Source organism: Taurulus bubalis (genome assembly GCF_910589615.1).
Source record: "Taurulus bubalis genome assembly, chromosome: 14".
In the NCBI taxonomy this organism is placed as follows: domain Eukaryota; kingdom Metazoa; phylum Chordata; class Actinopteri; order Perciformes; family Cottidae; genus Taurulus; species Taurulus bubalis.
The window spans coordinates 13,284,835-13,303,110 of record NC_136602.1 but is presented as its reverse complement, the minus strand read 5'-3'; the positions used below and the strand labels follow the sequence as shown (position 1 = coordinate 13,303,110).

At 42.5% G+C, this 18,276-nt stretch overlaps 2 protein-coding genes across 2 annotated transcripts; one reads left to right on the top strand and one right to left on the bottom strand.

Moving 5' to 3' along the window:
* Window positions 1-883: 883 nt before the first annotated feature.
* Window positions 884-5,858, bottom strand: got1 (glutamic-oxaloacetic transaminase 1, soluble; the record flags this gene model as incomplete). Its single annotated transcript, XM_079230123.1, has 9 exons — window positions 884-1,959; window positions 2,322-2,464; window positions 2,569-2,734; window positions 3,070-3,220; window positions 3,350-3,454; window positions 3,550-3,662; window positions 3,957-4,080; window positions 4,169-4,350; window positions 5,750-5,858. 9 exons carry the CDS (start codon window positions 5,856-5,858, stop codon window positions 1,820-1,822), a joined length of 1,233 nt encoding a protein of 410 aa, XP_079086249.1. The 3' UTR covers window positions 884-1,819.
* A 9,229-nt stretch (window positions 5,859-15,087) lies between these two features.
* nkx2.3 (NK2 homeobox 3) lies at window positions 15,088-17,247 on the top strand (the record flags this gene model as incomplete). The annotated part of the gene is made up of 2 exons (XM_079229847.1): window positions 15,088-15,517; window positions 16,607-17,247. 2 exons carry the CDS (start codon window positions 15,088-15,090, stop codon window positions 17,245-17,247), a joined length of 1,071 nt encoding a protein of 356 aa, XP_079085973.1.
* Between the last annotated feature and the right edge of the window lie 1,029 nt (window positions 17,248-18,276).

The window sequence follows — 18,276 nt, the reverse complement described above, 5'->3', positions numbered from 1 at the left end:
TTATTGAGGGACACAATGAAGAAATAGTTCTAGAAATCATCTATTATTGAAATAATGAGATAATCATTTGATCCTTTTAGAAAAAAGAAGTGGTAGCTGCAGCTCAGGTTGGACTAAGCTGCTCTGCGCTGTGAAATCTTGGCAGGTACATTCACAACACAACAGGGAGAGAAATATATGAAAGAGGAAAGCAATATGACGCACACCGACACTCCACCACCTTCCGTCAAACAAACACACACGCACATACACGCACACACACACACACACACACACACACACACACACACACACACACACACACACACACACACACACACACACACACACACACACAGTGACGTAACTCTTTCTGCTTTGTAAGGCTAGAGAAGTACAAAGGACACTGCACTGCTAAGCCATTCGCATTGACCCCTCTATGTACAGAGAGCAACGATCTTTTGATCTGACAACTGACGCTGAGCACGAGATTGTGTGTGAATCATAAAGTCTCTCAGCTGAGTGCTTTGAAACGTTTTGCAGATGTTAAGACAGATTTATATTTGTGAGGATTGATATACAGTTTGTTTGTGTTTTAAAAAAAGTATACTTACATTTTGTAATGTAGATGATTATATAAGTTACCCAAAGATATCAAAAGACAGACTATATGTTCTACAGAAGGATTTATTCAATTATTAATAAATTGACTGAACCAATTATATTACTCTTGTCTAGTTTGTTTTGTTTCTGTCACTTATATTTGCCAAATTCAAACTACTATAAAGTGTGTACATTGTATATTATGTTTTGTGAAGATCACTCAATTCTATTTACAGGTTTAACCACTATATTAAATCTGTTCCAACATACATGACAACACCACAAATATGCGATTCATATTTCTTTATTAGAGTAGTTCATCTTCACATAGCTTCGTTTGCTTCACATTATGACCGCTTTATCGGTGTACTGTGCACAGTGATACGATAGCTAACTGGTTGATCATTAATGTGTTTGTGCCACTGGCACCAGGGTCTTGCATAATAGTGCACTAGTGCTACGAACAGACAATCTGTGTGCTAGCTCCACATTAATTCAGCAGGTGCCCGACGCCACCAGAAAAACATTCAGCTGTGAAAACAGAGATAACTCTGGAGTCACGACACGTGTGAGAATAGTTCTGTGCTCACTCAACACAAACTAGAAATTAATACACTCGGACAATATAATTTATAAATTACAAAGTTCAAGTTTAAAATATCTTCCTGAGAACACTCATCTCTTGTTCACGTTGCAAACAGCAGTAAACATAATTCTGTTATTACTTTGGTCAGTGCTCTTAACCGCCGTTCATCGTACGCGCCAATTACAGCAGGTTTAATAAAATTGGAAATCTGTTTCTAACACTTGGAATGGATGAATCCTAACAGATGACATTAAACATTTATAGACAGTTGAGTCAGCACTGCTGGGGTACGTGTAACACAGTCACAGATGTACTAAACCCACATGACGCATAAACACTACATGTAGAACATCAGTGATGTCACACAAAGTACACAGTATAGATGGGAGACCAACACGAAGAAAACAGGGACAAATTATTAACACAATTACTAGAAGGAATAATTCCCATTTGTGCGTGTTTAGCCTAGCTTAGCATACACACTGAAAGGAAGGGGGAACAAGGCCAGTGGGCTGAAAGCTGTCTATGTTTGTGCAAATAAGAGTTTATGTTTTCTCCAGGAAACCTACTGGATAAAAACACGTTGCCTGGAACCAGGTGGCTCAGGGACGGACCGGAGGAAGAGCTGAGAACTGTGGGTAGTGTAGTCTTCTACTGGACCTTGGTGACCGCCTCATGGATGGACTCAGCCACGTAGTCGATGTTCTTGCTGGTCAAACCGCACATGTTGATGCGACCACTGGCCATTAAGTAGACGTGTCTCTCCTTCACCATGAACTCCACTTGATTACCTGCAGGAAATACAGCAGAACCAGATTGAATTATTTATTGATCATCAACGTTATACTTTATGTGTGCAGCAAAGGGAAACATAGTGTAACCGACTGGAGTTGATTTGTGATTCATATGAATCCCTCATCGAGGTTTGGCAAGAGACTAAAATATTTATTATTTATTTATCAATAAATATACATTCTTATGTCCGTATACCAGCAGCTATAACAAAAAAAGAAAAAGACAAAAAACGATTTCTATCAGCCGATATGCCTCATCGACGCTCAGCAATCTGTCAAAAACAAAACATGACCGGGGCATCTCTAAAAGTGAAAGACACATTAGAAAACATTTGCTTTCTGGTTATGTTTGGACTCACGGTTGAGGCCTGTAAAGCTGAACATGCCAATCTGCTCTGTGATGTGGTCCCAGAGGCCCGGTGTCCCGAGAGCTTGGAGCTTAGCTTTCAGCTGAGCCCTCATCAACAAAACCCGGTCAGCCATGGTCTTCACATTGTCCTTCCTTGAGGCAACGAAACAGAAAAGAACTCTACATCTTAAAAAACAATATTATCTTTATGCCTGCATACATCCGACAGCGCTTTGAGTGTTATATTCTGTGCGCACCATTCAGTGAAGAGCTCAGGTGAATTGAGAGTGATGGCAACAATGCGAGCTCCCTGAGACGGTGGGTTCGACCAAGTGGTCCTGACAATCTTCTCCATCTGGGACAGAACTCGCTTCAGGTTGTCTGCATCATGAGCCACAATGGTCAGGTTGCCCACACGCTCATCTGATGGGACAAACATAGGTAAATATAAAACAATATCATAGCTATTACATTATTTAACCTGTGGGTGGAAACACTGACACATCTACATCTTCTGTACTTTTTAGCTCTATGCTTTTGGTCATACACTTATTTGTGGTGTTTGAAAATAAGACGGGTGTGGACAAAGATTACAGCAATCTAAATTGGGGGCTTATCCTTTTTTCTACTATTAAATGTTGCAATATAAAGCACTCAGGACTGTCATTAAGATTAGGAACAGCACAAAGAATGTCACTCTTCAATTACTCTCTTGCAAGCTAGTGATCTACAACTTAATGCACCCAGGCGTCACTCACTGTAGAGGCCAAAGTTCTTGGAGAACGACTGGGCACAGAACATTTCAAAGCCCAGGGAGACAAAGTAGCGGATCGCCCAGGCATCTTTATCCAGACTGCCTGAGGCGAATCCCTGATAGGCCGAGTCAAAGAACACAAACAGCTTCCTCCTCTAGAAAAGAAGAGAATAAAACAACTGTCATAATGTGATAAACATTTAGCATGCAAAACTATGTTTAAACTGACACTTGTGTTAGAGGCAAATACAGCTTGTATTTGTGTGTATGTACGTGTGTAATACCATCATAATCTCTGCAATCTGCATCCATTGCTCTTGTGTGGGGTCCGTGCCAGTTGGATTATGGGCACATGCATGCAGGACAAAGACAGAGTGCTCTGGACAACTCTGTGGGAAACAGAGTAGAAGAGGTGCTGTAAACTCTGAATGAAAATGGAGAACAAAATGAAGTAGTACGTGAGTCCCTATCACACACTGCTTACCTCCAGGTCTCCAAGGAAACCAGCTAAATCAAGGCCCCTCTTCTCTGCGTCCCAGTACTTGTATGGACGGAGGTCCTCAAAGCCAGCATTGGTGAATATAGCATTGTGGTTTTCTGAAACAACAGTAACACAAACTCTGATTTCAGTGTTCTCACTTTATTGTATATTCCCCTCAAGACACAAAGGTAAATGTTGTTTTATCAACGTGTCTCACGTAGGAACTGATAATAAAAGAAAGATCCCTGATACAATACTACATTTAAAAATAGAACCCTCTACATCTTGAGTCTATAATCTATATTGAGTCTATAAAACGTCACTGCAAATAATAAACAGGTCAAAGTCCATGAATAAGGAGCAAATCTCAATGTTCACTCCATACTAGCACACTGTATGAGTGGACATACCCCAGGTAGGCGAGGACACATAGATGGGTGTTTTGGTGTTTTTGTTTCCATTGTAGAAACGACAGAGAAATTCTGCGCCCATCTTCAAAGCACCTGTACCGCCCAGACATTGGACAGCCCCCACCTGGCAGTGACAGAAACATGGTTTAAAATGGTTTAAATGGAAGAAATTAAGAATGGAAACATTGTGTGTGTTTTTTTACTACACATACCCTGTTCTCCTGGATGGCAGGACTGTCATCTCCCAGTGCGATCTTAGAAGCCGAGGATCTGAAGTCGGGCAAGCCCAGGATGGGCAGGTACTCGTGGTTTAGGCTGTCATCATGCACAATGACCTTTTCTACTTTTTTAACCACTGGCAAAACCCATGGCTTCCCCTCATCTGTCCGGTAGGCTGCAACAAATAAAAAAAGGGGGGGGGGGGGGGAATGAGGCCTTATTGATTACATTTTAGATAGCACCTAGTATGAGTTTAAAGATGGGTAAGGACTCTCTTCCTAACAATAACAGAAATGTCCCACTGGCGCTGGAGAAACCACTTGGATACATAAACAGGCACTATCATCTCTCTGTTGACTGTTTTAGCCAAAGGACCTCAATGTCACCACCCGATAAGGACTAAAGTATACAACAGTCTCTTTATCTTCAGAACAGAGACCATCAAAGTACGTTTTAGGCTTAATATCATCTACAGTGAGTTTTCCCCCTCTATTTGCTCCACTAGCATGAAGCTTAAGGCAAAATCATTTGCTCTATGTCATATATTGAAAAATGTAGATCACAAGTTCCTAAAGCCACATGTGATGTCTTCAAAAACTCAAAGATATTCAGTTAATCAAATTAAATAAGAAAAGCAGCACATTCTTACCACTGGAAGCTGGCAATTGATACCTTTGTCATTTTGTCTTGAACAATTACTTAAGCCAGGAGTTTAGTGCATTATAAAAATAGTTGTCTTTTTCTTTGCTCTCAATCGATTTGTTTCAGGCCTACTCATTACTTTTTTTATGCTCAACATTGTGTTGCCTACACTTCCGAGCTGCCTCGTAGCTGATGGCCATATGCAGCACTGTGAAGGGGATTATAAAGCCTCAGCCTCGTGCACTAATCATGGGACTCAGGCAGCCACGTCATGCTGAGCGGTGCCATTAATACACTGCCATGACTGAGCGAAGCGATGTTTCTCACACGGCTCCTTTGCAATGATGAGCAGCAAGGATTACTGCGTTTAATGAGATTAAACCTGAAAACGGTTGTGGCCTACTGGGGAGTGAAATGTGCCAATTGCTTGTTTTATATAGAAACGCAGTGCAAAGCCAAATAACTCCTGCAACAGTAATCCAATCGAGTCCTTAGTCTCTTAGGTGAGAGGGTCGTGTGCAGAGCTGCAACAAGAGGGAGAAAGTGAGGAAAGCAGAGAGGACAGAGACGAGTCCACTCTTTGTGCCACACTGTTACATAACCAGAATACATTATCAACTGCTACATGTGCGAGCCGTCAGATTCTGTATCGACAAGCCTATGCTGTCAGAGATATCAAAGCACGTGATCAAATGTGATGGTGACATCATTACCTATCTGAATATGATGAGGGGCGGGGGTACTGTCATTAGTATAAAGACAGTATAATTTTGTATCTGCAAACATCATACAAACATGGAAGACATCAGATTTCCCTAAACAGTTCACAGAATCACCGGCTCCACCTTAATGTTAGCAGGCTGGACTACATTCATGTTCCCATACTGCATGGCTGAGCATGTCACTACTAACCTGTCACTCAAACTACTTACCTCCCACTCCGAGGTTCACCTTATTGGGGAATTGGTCGTTATTGAAGTCCTGCGATACCTTGAAGACAGCTACAGGGGCTGCTAGTGGGACCTCACAGAACACCGACATGGCTGCTGCTGCTGTTGTTGTTGTTGTTGTTGTTGTTGTTGTTGTGTATTTTACTGAATATTGAGGCGACAACAAGCAACAAGCTCTCACCGGGACAGCTGACGGGATGAAAGCGTAGGATGAAAAGAGGGCTTTCACCTTCAACTTGGATTTGGGGGACGTGAAGTGGGCGTGAGAGGATCGACCAATAGAAATCTAGATGCATCTGCTGAGCCAATCGCAGCCCTGTTCCCGGTCGGGTCAACGTTCAAGAGAACAGGCGCTGTTGACCAATGAATACCTCCACAGCGTGACGGACACATGGCACACCGAATGTCTAAGGGTGAAAGTGGGTGGGTCGGGATTGTACTGCAATGATATAAATTGCCACTAGGTGGTGCAACAGCCTCATTGATTGAACTGAACACGACCTCAACTACTGATAGCGTCAGGGTTTTTGTTTCTTCCTGTATAGCAATGTATTCCATTTTATAGGTCAAATAAAACATATCGAGATCAAATGACTCACAGACAAGATATCTTCCATCCCGTTATAGATGTCCATTTGAACCCTAACTGAACGGACAGCTACTACGCTTGGGCTTGACACGCATTGAGTAAGTGCATGTAAGGATGTGTAAATGAGTAGTGCAAGCATTTTTATCTGTTCTGTCCTGAGGGCCTCGGCTGAGCTATGGTGTAAACACGCCGGCTCCAGGGTGCTCTCCCCACAGCTGTCTGCAGGAGCTGAAGTGGTTGATAAATGAGGGCCACTCCCGCTCTGTGCTCTCCCCGACTAGGATCATGACTGTTGAATTCTGCAGGCCGCACTCAGCCTCAGTGCTGTCTTTTAATATTTCTGTCTGGTAACGTGGGAGCTGTTAGTTAAACTCCAGTGATGGTGCAACACAGTAAGATAGTACTATCTCCTAATAAGGGATCATATAATACAACATTGATGCATTGTTATGCAATTGTTGCTGGTGATGAAAAATTAAACAGACACCTCCATCTACATTACTTGCACTACTTGCACTACTCTGACTATTTTGTTGTCTTTAATGTATTTTTTAATAATTATCTTGTTTATTGTGTATAATATGTATATATGTACGACGAGAGCAATGTGTAACCGGAGTCAAATTCTATGTATGTGTACACACACATGGCTAATAAAGCTGATTCTGATTCTGATTATAAACTTACATAGTCTACTGAACAGAACACAAAGTAGTTCAAATGAGCTCCACTTCCACCAGCTTCACCATTATTATGCTGCTCACTTGTTCATAATTCAGTAATAATAAGCCACTAGTGTGAAACACTTGGTAATATCAGACCCTGGAGGGGCAATTCTGTAAAACAAGTACTTTTACTTTCAACGCTCGCTCTTACACTGCCAATAAATAGGCTGTTGCATGGTCCAACCTAGTTTGTGTAGCTGCACAAATCAATATTTAGAGGCCTATACTAACAATGCTACTTGTAATGTAAAAACAGGCCACTCAAAGTGACGAATGGACTGAGAATTATTGACTTTACTGTTTTAGCTAAGTCTCAACGCTATATTCATAAACTCACCAGCACCAAACGGAAGACAATGTCACAGTAGCGACGTTAGTGAACACAGTTGAGCAAGTAGTTGCTAAAGAGGCAGATGTGTTTTTCTCAGTAGTTGGTGGAGACCAGAGGAGCAAAAAAGAGAGAACATATTGCATTAGCAGTCATCGGATGAGCAGAAATATAACTGAAAATGAGAGTTTATGCTGGAGGGGTCAATAGAAAACTCTTCATCCAGTTGCAGTGGGATATTTTGACGCTGTTGTGTTTACTTCTAGTCCCATTGCTCCCAAATGGGCTTGAAATGAATATTGCTTTGAACTCAGTCAATTGTATAATTCAGCAATGGTTAATTGCATCTCACTAATAGTGTATAAGGGCATTTCAAGTTATATGTGTTGGACGCACAATTGGTGCCTCAGATGTGTCTTAGTTATGTTTCACAGCTGCGAGGTCAAAGAAGATGGGTTTTGTTCAAATTTGCTTCGACACTGTTTGACTTTGTTTGACATACATGGTGGTGTACATTATTTATTATTTTGCTTTTATAATTAATTGCTCATATTTGTTTTGTTTGCAGTGCCTTGTTAGACCATGTGTGCTGGGTCACTTTTGGTGCATGACGCTTTGAATCGACTTAGCAAATCAGTGTTTTATAGTGCATATAGTTTTATAGTCACTATAAATAATAACAACTTTTTAGGTAGTGAAAAATCTATTTGCCTTGTAATTCTGCTGTTGTGAATAAACTGATCTTGATCCTGATACTCCGAAGCTTTCTTCAAGAAAATGTCTTATCTCTCAGATAAATTAAAGCAAGCTAACAAAAAAGTAATGTTTTCAGAGGATATACAGATGTATCTTTGCAATGTAACCCGAAGGTTGTCCTTATGGCATATTTCTGATTTATAAACCATGAACGAATTATCTATTAACTATTCATAAAGCATTAATCACTCGTTATAGCGTATAATAGAAACATCCAAATACAGTTATCACAGAACACTGAGTTACTATTTCCCCGTCCTGTGTGTCCCAGATGTTACTCACTTTCCCCATACCTGGTACCACCCCCACACATCTCCTCGCTTCACTTTGACAGTAGATGTTTTCATTCTTTCCGACCAGGTGAGGGTGCCTCGTACGTTAGCTATCACTGTCAGGCCTGCAATTATGGGATTTGAGCTCCCAGAACAAGGCTCGGGGGCCTAGTGCAGGGTTTGGTGTGTTCGTACCGGGGAGGCCCCGGGACCCCGGTCTGGGCTGTGATGTGAAGTGTGAGTCAGAGCAAGAAGTGACAGGAGCCGCCTCTGGCAAGACAGTGCCCACAGGGCCAGTATGTCACATGCACATCAATGAGTTAGTCAGCCAAACATCCACAGGCCCCTTCTCTGCATTTCCTTGACATTGATATGTGGAACATTGATTTTGGCATCTAGCAATGAAATGCAAATATGACACACACAGAAAAAAAAGAAAAGAGTGGTGCCAACAAGGTTCCTTTTATCACAATGTTTTCATTTTACACGCAGGTAATCGTTGCTGTGGTACGCTGACACTAAAACACACAAAGGCACACATTCAGGCACAAGACAGTCACATTCCAGCTATGGTATCACTGAAACACAAACAGGAGCGTGTGCACACACACACACACACACACACACACACACACACACTCACACACACACACTGCAGCACATTCCGAGGGGGTGCTGCAGCGCTACTCGCATGTTGCGATGGCCCCTGTGTCTCTGGGTCAGAGAGCTGTGGTGAGTGACCACCTTTTTAGCTCCCCGCCTTGTTTGTTTTCCAAAGACAGTGTCATCAATTCTCTAACAAGGGACTAGACACAGCAACAACAAGGAGCACAGGACCTCCCTGTTGCTCCCTGTGTAGTGCAATGACTAATGGTGCCTGCACACAGCAACAGACATCAGTGCTGTGTGTCCGACTACATTCCGACTAGTGTATTTGTGTGCACATGGCTTTGTGCGCTTTATTTGATATCATGACATGAACGTTTTTTTTCCCCTCGAGCATCCAGACGTTAACACTGCTCTCTTTGTAAATCTGACAAGAGATGTGCACACCTGAGAGATAGGAATGTACATTGGATTAGTGTGTTCTGGTTAAATTTGAATAAAATGTTCCAAATACAATACTGGCGCTGAAAAGTGAAAATTGTCAGAGATCCCATGCAGTACTACACCCCTGGCTATTTACTTTTCACAAGTGCAACTACACTGTTTCCAATGAAAAGAACATGAAGGAATAAGCGGTTTCATTTTTGTTTAGACTCGCTGAGGAAAAGGCCATACCCCATCAATCCTGACAACGTCCCTACATGTGCCACTCACACAGAATAAAGGAATAGTTCAACATTGTGGGAAATACGTTTATTCGCCTTCTTGTCTTGAGTTGGAAGAGAAGATTGATACTATTTTCTATAACTAGCATGTTCAAGTCGCCTTATATTGATCATACAAACATGAGTCAGACAATTCCTTTAAATAATAGAATAATAATACTTGTAATACACTTTATTTATGTAAACATTTGATCAACAAAGTTCAAACAAACTGTTCACATATTTGATTTTAGTTTTGACTATGATCATCATATTTGATAATGTCTATAAAGGTCTGCTAATATGCTTGTCACTGATATGGCCTTTACCCTATAGCCGGGTGGAACCCAAACACAAGGTCTACAGTGTGCTATTCTCATTGATTGATGTTGTCTTTTGGCAAACTCAGGGCCTCAGCTTTACAAATATGCATGCAAAGAAACAAAGACAGGAAGTGGAAGACTCACGTCTTAATTTTTACCCTCAGTGCTTATTTTCTGCCTGCTTAAAATGATAAGTGACCAAATAACCTGACTATGTCTATAATGACCTCTAAAGATATGATATTTTATAAATCCACATGGGGAGATCGCCACGGGGGATTTAAGTCTTCCATTCACAGAGAATTACACTGCATTGCTTGTTGTTTTATGCAGTAACTATTTACAACAATTTAATTTTATTCATAAGTAGGCCTAGTTTTGCCAAAACAAACTGTCACTTTGATAAAGATACCCCCATGGTTGCTGGAGAGACGGTAGCATTTTCTTTCAAGGATGTTTACCGCTTGAAGCCAAAATGCACGCACGCTTTTATTTAATGGTAACATTGGCTTTCCCAAGAGAGCCATTACTGCCTGAGCTAGTTGGAGAAAATCCCTCAAGTAAAGGCTGAACTTGATTCAACCTTTTGATATTTTGGATAGATTTTCCAATGCCGAATAGGACAGAACATACACTGTAATAAAAATCCACGTGATTCAACTTAAAAACGTAAGTTTAATTGCTGTCTTAAACTTTCAAGTAGAGTCAAATTTGATTTACAATTTGCTACAACTCATGTTTTTTAGTTTACTTTAGCTTTGTATTGCTCTCTGTAAGTTCACATGACTGTATATTACATGTTTATTCAACTTAACAATGCAAGTTCAAAAGATATATAACTTAATATCATGCATTCTGTTCACTCGTCCAAGTAAGTACTTTCAAGGCTCACATATCCTATTCAGTTAATCCCGCCTCCCTACAGTGTCATTATCTCCACGGCCTGTGTGAAAGCAGAGAGGATAAGCATATTTAGGTTGCATGTTTCCTCCATTCCCAACACCGTAGATCACAGACATTACAGCCCTCACATCCCCCTGTTAGCGCTCATATATACAAACACACACCTGCTGGGGCAAGGCCGTCTGGGATAGAACTACAGCAGGCTAATTTATGAGACCCGAGGGAGGGCAAAGGGCAGGGGACTCAGACTGGCCTGACCTCACTTCCTCCTTTCATGGTCTCCAAGATAGACCCATAATACACAGAACAGGACTTCGGTTCTCAAACACATCACCCTCTCACACCCTGTCTTTCAAACAAACAGTCTAATTAGGGAATCTTTTTCCTAACCTGGTTAACACAATGAGCCCAGAGGGACTGTTGTAACAGGCAAGTCAGCTGGCACCTCAGGCCCAGCCGCAATTGTGTAACATTTGGCTTTTTCGGAGCCGAAGGTAAGTGGGCGAGAACGGGGTTTCGCTAAAAATCTGGCCCCAGGCTCGCCTCTGGCCTCCTCATTTCCTCCAGAAAGAAGGCGCTGTCATCCGTCACGCGGACCCAGGCAGGGGCACAATAGCCCAGTCTGGGTCGCGGCTACCGACACCATCGCATGCGCTGCTGATAAGACTCGCCTTCCGGGACCCAGGAGAGCTGAGCCGTTACTGACACACAACAGTTTGGTCCTATGCCATTCTTACAGTTGACCATGAAATAAAAGGATAATGAGAGTTCATTATGAGGCAAGTAAACTCTGTGTGATTGTGCTTTCTTCTATATTTTGATCCTCTAGGTTTGTGGCTTCATTTCTTATATTGCAACATGCTCTCCGAATGCAAAATGCTGGGAAAAAAGCTTCCACGCCCTATTAGATCACTTCTTCACACACAACATGGAAGGACAGATTGTGCAGACGCGCTTGAGCTAATCTATTTTCCATTAATCAATTCTTGTTATTGACTTACAGACAAATGGATAGTCATACTTCAGTTCCTCATCACACATCCAGGCTGCTGTTAAGTGCTCCTCTAAAGCTCTGTCAAGTCATGACACACATCTTCTTACACACACACACACACACACACACACACACACACACACACACACACACACGCACACACACTACACACACAAGGCCTGTACATGTACAGTGCACCAATACACTGGAGGTGTTGATGCTCTTCTTACGCAGAGTTACCGCCACGCTAAAACCATCAGATACCAATGGCCTCTCTGCTTTACAGAAGCAGAGACCACGGGGCAAAAAGATAATTGCAGTCATTACCGAGTCATCAAACTTTCCTTCTGTGTTTAGGGATCTGCGGTCTTCCGAGAACATTCAACCCTACATCTTATTGTGGGCCTACACACACTGATAAGACACCTGCCACTCTGCAGAGCAGACACGGCTTCAGGTTAGCCTGCCAGTAATATGAAGAGATGGTGGCGGGACAAGACGAAACATGTTCAGCATCGCCAAGCCATCGCCTTTAGGACCCACCCGAAAGTGAATTGTGAAGGAATGATTGAAATGTGTCTGCTAAAGAAGTGGAAAGCATAGTTTTAATTTTAATTGAAGTGTTTCATTTTCTCTTTGTGCTGAGTCCAACCCACGTGCTCATTGCTCTGCAGTACATCCGTGCTGACCTCTGCTGTGAGCCTGACCTTGCCCAGCTTATCGCGATGATTCTGAGATGAAGATGATGTATCGGAGGGTCGCATTCAGCACCGGAGCAGCTCCTTGACACTTCTCTGAGAGTCTGGGTTTTGTTACAGGCAGGAAACAGACTCTTCCGCTCAGTAAACATGCTTCTCTGCTCGGCCACTTTCGGGCTGCCGGTGGCACGCGAAGACCACTGATGATGGTCAGCGGAGGACTTCTCGAGGCTGTGTGCACGCGCGTGCGTGTTTAGGGTTGGAACGCTAATTGCGCCATTAGCTCGGTAGCCCGCGTCTCTGACCCCTGACGCGTTGCATTGACATGAATAAAAGGCTCCAGCGGCCTGTGAGCAGCGACTTCTCTCTTATTAGTCAGTTTAAAGCGGAATAGTTTGAGACATGTTCTGCAGCCTTTTTTCATTTCTACTAAACCATCTCAGTCTGAGAATCATTTGCGCCTAAACTCCCTTTTTTTTGTAGTCTGTGTGCAACGGACACTGTTTGGTCTGTTGTCTCTTTGAATCATTGCACAATAACAGGACTGAGTAAATATTTGGGAAACAAATTGAACAAATGTATATCCTTTGGGGGTATTTTACGAGCTCAATACATTCCACTTAAATCCTCATAAATTAGTGAAACGCGCAAAATCACCTTCGAGATTGTAAAAATGATCTCTTTTGTCTTTATAAGTGAATCTCAACAAAGACTCTAATCTTAGCTGTTTAAGTAGTTGCAGGGCGCCATCTCAACTGTCCAAAGTCTCCATTTCTCTCTCTCTTTTTTTGCGGGAGGACATTTGGAACCATGGAGCTAAAACCTTGTGTACACTTACGCCTATTCCCTCCGCAGAGCAAATGGCTTTAACAGCTTCTCCACTTAAACGGAGAATTTGAAAGACATAGATCTCCAGAAGAGGGGAAGACGCTGCCCTAATCTAAACAGCGCCTTGTTGATGGTGAGCGGATGAGATTATGTCGGCATGCCCTTCTTTTCTTTCCACACGGTTTAGGAGCAATGGGCCTCCAGAGCCTGGCGCCTGCACTTGGCCACAGATAGGCGACCAGCATGAGGTGTCCCGTTACGGCCCGGCTGCCCTTTGACACAGGTACAACTCGGAAAGAGACATTTCACATATTATATTGATCTATTATTGATTTATTAAAAACGATGAAAACTGGTTGGGAATAATGTGATTCTGCTAATCGGTGCGTCGAGTCACACGCCCAAAATAAAGATTTGTTTTTAAATTAAACGTATAACTTTTAAAAGGTGACATTATTAGTATTATAATTACTATTATTATCCTATTCAAATACATTTTGAAACAATCACAAATATGACATATATAATAAAAGGAGTTTGCAGCTCGCCTTTACTCGTTGCCGCAACTGAAAGGAATAAAATCAAATGAGGAAAATGTTCCAAACGCTTTACCCATGGCTTGTTACCAGAAATACTGACCTAAGGGCAAGGGAAAGCATCGTGGCCAAATGTTGGTGGAAAAGGACCCTCCAACTTTCTAAAATTAAGGAGAAATAAATGAAGCACTACATGTATTTTCCTCATATCTCCTTCGGCTGCCAATTTTATCAGCATTTCCCACCGTTGCGGCATATTATCTTATCCACGGATTGCCGGGACAGGAAACGAAGATATGCCTAATCTTACAAGCACCGTAGTGATGATGGGGAGAACTGTGATGTCGTGGGACAATTCAACAGAGACGAGGGGATGAATACATGATACTCGAGCTTACTGGATAAACTCAAACAATTAAGCTTCTTACCAAAAGGACTAAACGTTTAAACGTTAGAAAAACACAACATGAAAAAGTCTCTTGTGCAGCCTTTCCGGTTTCAGTGTTTTCTGTTGAAAAAATGAAGTATGTAATATAACGTCCTTATACCTTTAACACCAGTCTGAGGGGAATCGATAGATATATCATTCATACATCAGTCATTGCATTGTGTCTTGCTCACACACAAACGCACGCAGTTGTACCCCCCCCCCCCCCCCCTCCCCCCCCCCTCCCCCCCCCACACACACACACACACATACGCGCGCCTATCGGTCCCTCCCCCGCTCCAGGACGTCACTGAAAGGGAGAGGACAGCATCTTGGCTGACCCAGCTCTTTCTCCAGATAACTGAATTCAGCCAACCAAACCGGATCGACCTCTCTTTCCCTCTCAGCCTTCCAGCCGTCACCACACAGCCGAAAGGAGAGGGATGTACAGCTGAAAGGAAACCAGTCCTTCTCCGTCCTCCGTGCATGAAAAAAAACAAGCAGTGCGCCAGCATTCTGCACGCTTACGCGCCGGGTTTTTAATTCCTTTACGCGCCGTTCGGAGACTAATTGGGCCAATTTTGGGCCTGTTGACTATCTGTTATCTGTCATCTCTCTCTTGGTGGTAATAATGCTCCCCAGCCCGCTCATAACTTCTTCCACCACGCCTTTCTCCGTGAAGGACATTCTGAAGTTAGAGTTGCAGCAACAGTCTCAGCAGCAGCAGCAGCAGCAGCAGCAGCAGCAGCAGCAGCAGCAGCAGCAGCTCCAGTTCATCTCCTGCTTCGGTCTCTCCGGTGCGCTGTCACCGCCGGGAGCTTTCCCAAATAAGCCCTTCCGCTCTCACTCACCGCCCTCCTGCATGTTGGCCGGACGGGACAGTCCGAGTCCCCTCAGCTCGGGTCTCTCGGACGGCGAGGAGAGGATGTCGTACCTCAACACGCTCACGGCTCAGGACCGGCTGGCGGACTCCGAGCTGCCGGGGGAGATGTTCGGCAACCCGGCGCAGAGCCACCCTGCAGACCTCCGGCTGGAGACCGAGCAGGAGGACCGAGACAGCAGTGAGTACAGCGGAGTTCTTCCACAGAGAGAGGAGGAGGATGCCTTTCGTTCTTATCAGTAATTGTATAAATAATAGCACGGACAGAGATGACAGGAGATTCATATGGTCATTAGCAGACATATTTGCGGATCTTGCGAGAAAAAAACACACGAGGCTATACATCTAATATTCTAAACAGACTGTAATATATATTACTGGATACATAATTACCGAGAACTGACAAGTGATCATTTGTTGATTACTGTATAAATGACGTTCAAACGATCGCTAAATTCACTAAATGAGTGAATACATGATCAGCTAAACTGGAATGAGATTGACTCATAATATAACATGAAACGGTTATACAAATATATATATCAGAAGTGGATTAAATTGTATTGATTTTTGTGTGAATATACTATATACAGTATAGGCCTTTAGCAAGCACGGTGGACGCGCATTGCTCCTTATATTCATTCGCTGCAGACTTGAAGATTTAAGCCGTATTTAAGTGGTGTTTACGTAATTAGTATTCTGAACAAATAAACCCATATGAATCCATAAATAACTATTTATAAATGTTGCCTGTGCATGCGCCACAGCAATCCTACAATACAATATATTTACTTTCAACTTTAATTTCCAAGATCTAAACAATTGTTCAATGTTCACTAATGAATTGAAAAAGTATGTTTACGCTTTCATTAAATTATCTTTGAAACCATGTTTTGATTTATTTATTTAATGAATAGGACAACTTGCAAATCAGCTGGTAAAGACATTTCCAATCCATGCACTGTTTAAACACATATATATATATATATATATATATATATATATATATATTTAAATTAATATACTAAACTCAATATTGTGGGGAAATTATGCAAATTATCGGTAATATATTTTCAAAACCCACAAAAAATGTTTCCGGGATAAACTTTTTTCAAAACATTTTGAGAAAGTATTTTTTTTTAGAATGAATTAATGTGTGTGTATATCAGTGCGATTTGATTTGGAAATAATAGTGTTGGATAATAACATATATATGCATAAATATCTCTGATTAAGCTCTGATTGACATGTAAACCTTTCTCCTCCACAGAGAGCTGCGGCGCACTGCGGGGTGAGAGCGAGGACGCAGACTCAGAGAAGCCCGCCACCAAGCAGCAGAGGACCAGGAGGAAACCCCGCGTCCTGTTCTCCCAGGCTCAGGTGTTTGAGCTGGAAAGGCGCTTCAAGCAGCAGCGGTACCTGTCCGCCCCGGAGAGAGAGCACCTGGCCAGCTCGCTGAAACTCACCTCCACCCAGGTCAAGATCTGGTTCCAGAACCGGAGGTACAAATGCAAGAGGCAGCGGCAGGACAAGAGCCTGGAAATGGCGGGTCATCACCATCACCTCCACCACCCGCCGCCGCCCAGGAGGGTGGCTGTGCCGGTGCTGGTGCGGGACGGGCGGCCTTGTCTGGCTGGATCTCAGAACTATAACACTTCTTATACAGTCGGAGCTCCAAACCCGTACAGCTACAACGGCTATCCGGCCTACAGCTACAACAACTCCGTGTATACTAACACTTACTCTTGTACCTATTCTAGTTTACCCGCTCTCCCACCGAACAACACTCCTGCTAATGCTTTTATGAACATGAATTTGGGAAACCTCGGTACACAGACGCAAAGCCAGGCGCCCGGAGGACCCCTCGTCACACCCTGCCAGGGAGCTCTGCAGGGCATCCGGGCATGGTAGCGCACGTCTTTACGCACAATCAAAGCCGGGAGAGACGTATCTGGGATGGCTGAATGGACTCAAGCATGTAAACCTGGTCAACTAATGCAACAAAAGCACATTTCAAAAACTCTGAAACACAAGAAATATAGGCCAGTTGGCTGTAACTCAAGGCAGGCCGACGAGGAACCACATGACTGAGACACAAACCATATACAGTATGCGCATTTTTCCTCTGAGCCACAATGTTCAGAAAACGAAATAAACCTGCTGTTGGATACATTTGATTTGTCGGATTAAATGTCGCCGCTGAGCAAAGACTGTGCGTTGTGCAATGTGGCCTCTTGGTTCAAAATGGATGTAATGTGCGACAACAAATAATGTGAAAGTGTATGTACATTACCATACAAACAAGTGTATGCGTATAGCCATAATAAATCCAGTATTGCCCTAAAAGGCCCACACATTCAAATAGACCTATACAATGAATTGCAAGAAATAACTAAATAGACCACAATTGTGAGATAATGCAATCTTATTAAGTATTATGTTTTTTTCTTTTCTTTGTAACAGTGTGATTTATTTTTGGCCAGCAGACTGTTTTACTCTAAAAATAAATGAGACTAAACAGTGTGTTAACTGATTAAAACGGCCTCAAGTTACAATGACGATGGTTCTCACTGATGATGAAAGTAAATGATACAACAAACATGACAAACGTGACTGTTTTGTGCTTTGTGTGTGTGCTTTGTGTGTGTATGTGTGTGTGTTCTTGGAACCCGAGTGGCCTATTCATTTATGTAAAAATATACGCCTATATGCCTAATATATTTCTGATTTTGCTTAAAAGTAGGCGTTATTGCATTTCAACATTCGTATCAATCAGGAAACTCAAATAAATTCATGTTGAGTTGAACTTATTCTGCGTAATTTCTCATCGTCTAAAATCGTTTCTCAAACGTATTATTTTTTTCCCTGTGAGAAAGCTTGTGTTAGACTGTGGTCTGAGACAAGAACCAGAAACAGAGAGAATTTAGAGGCGAGTTAATG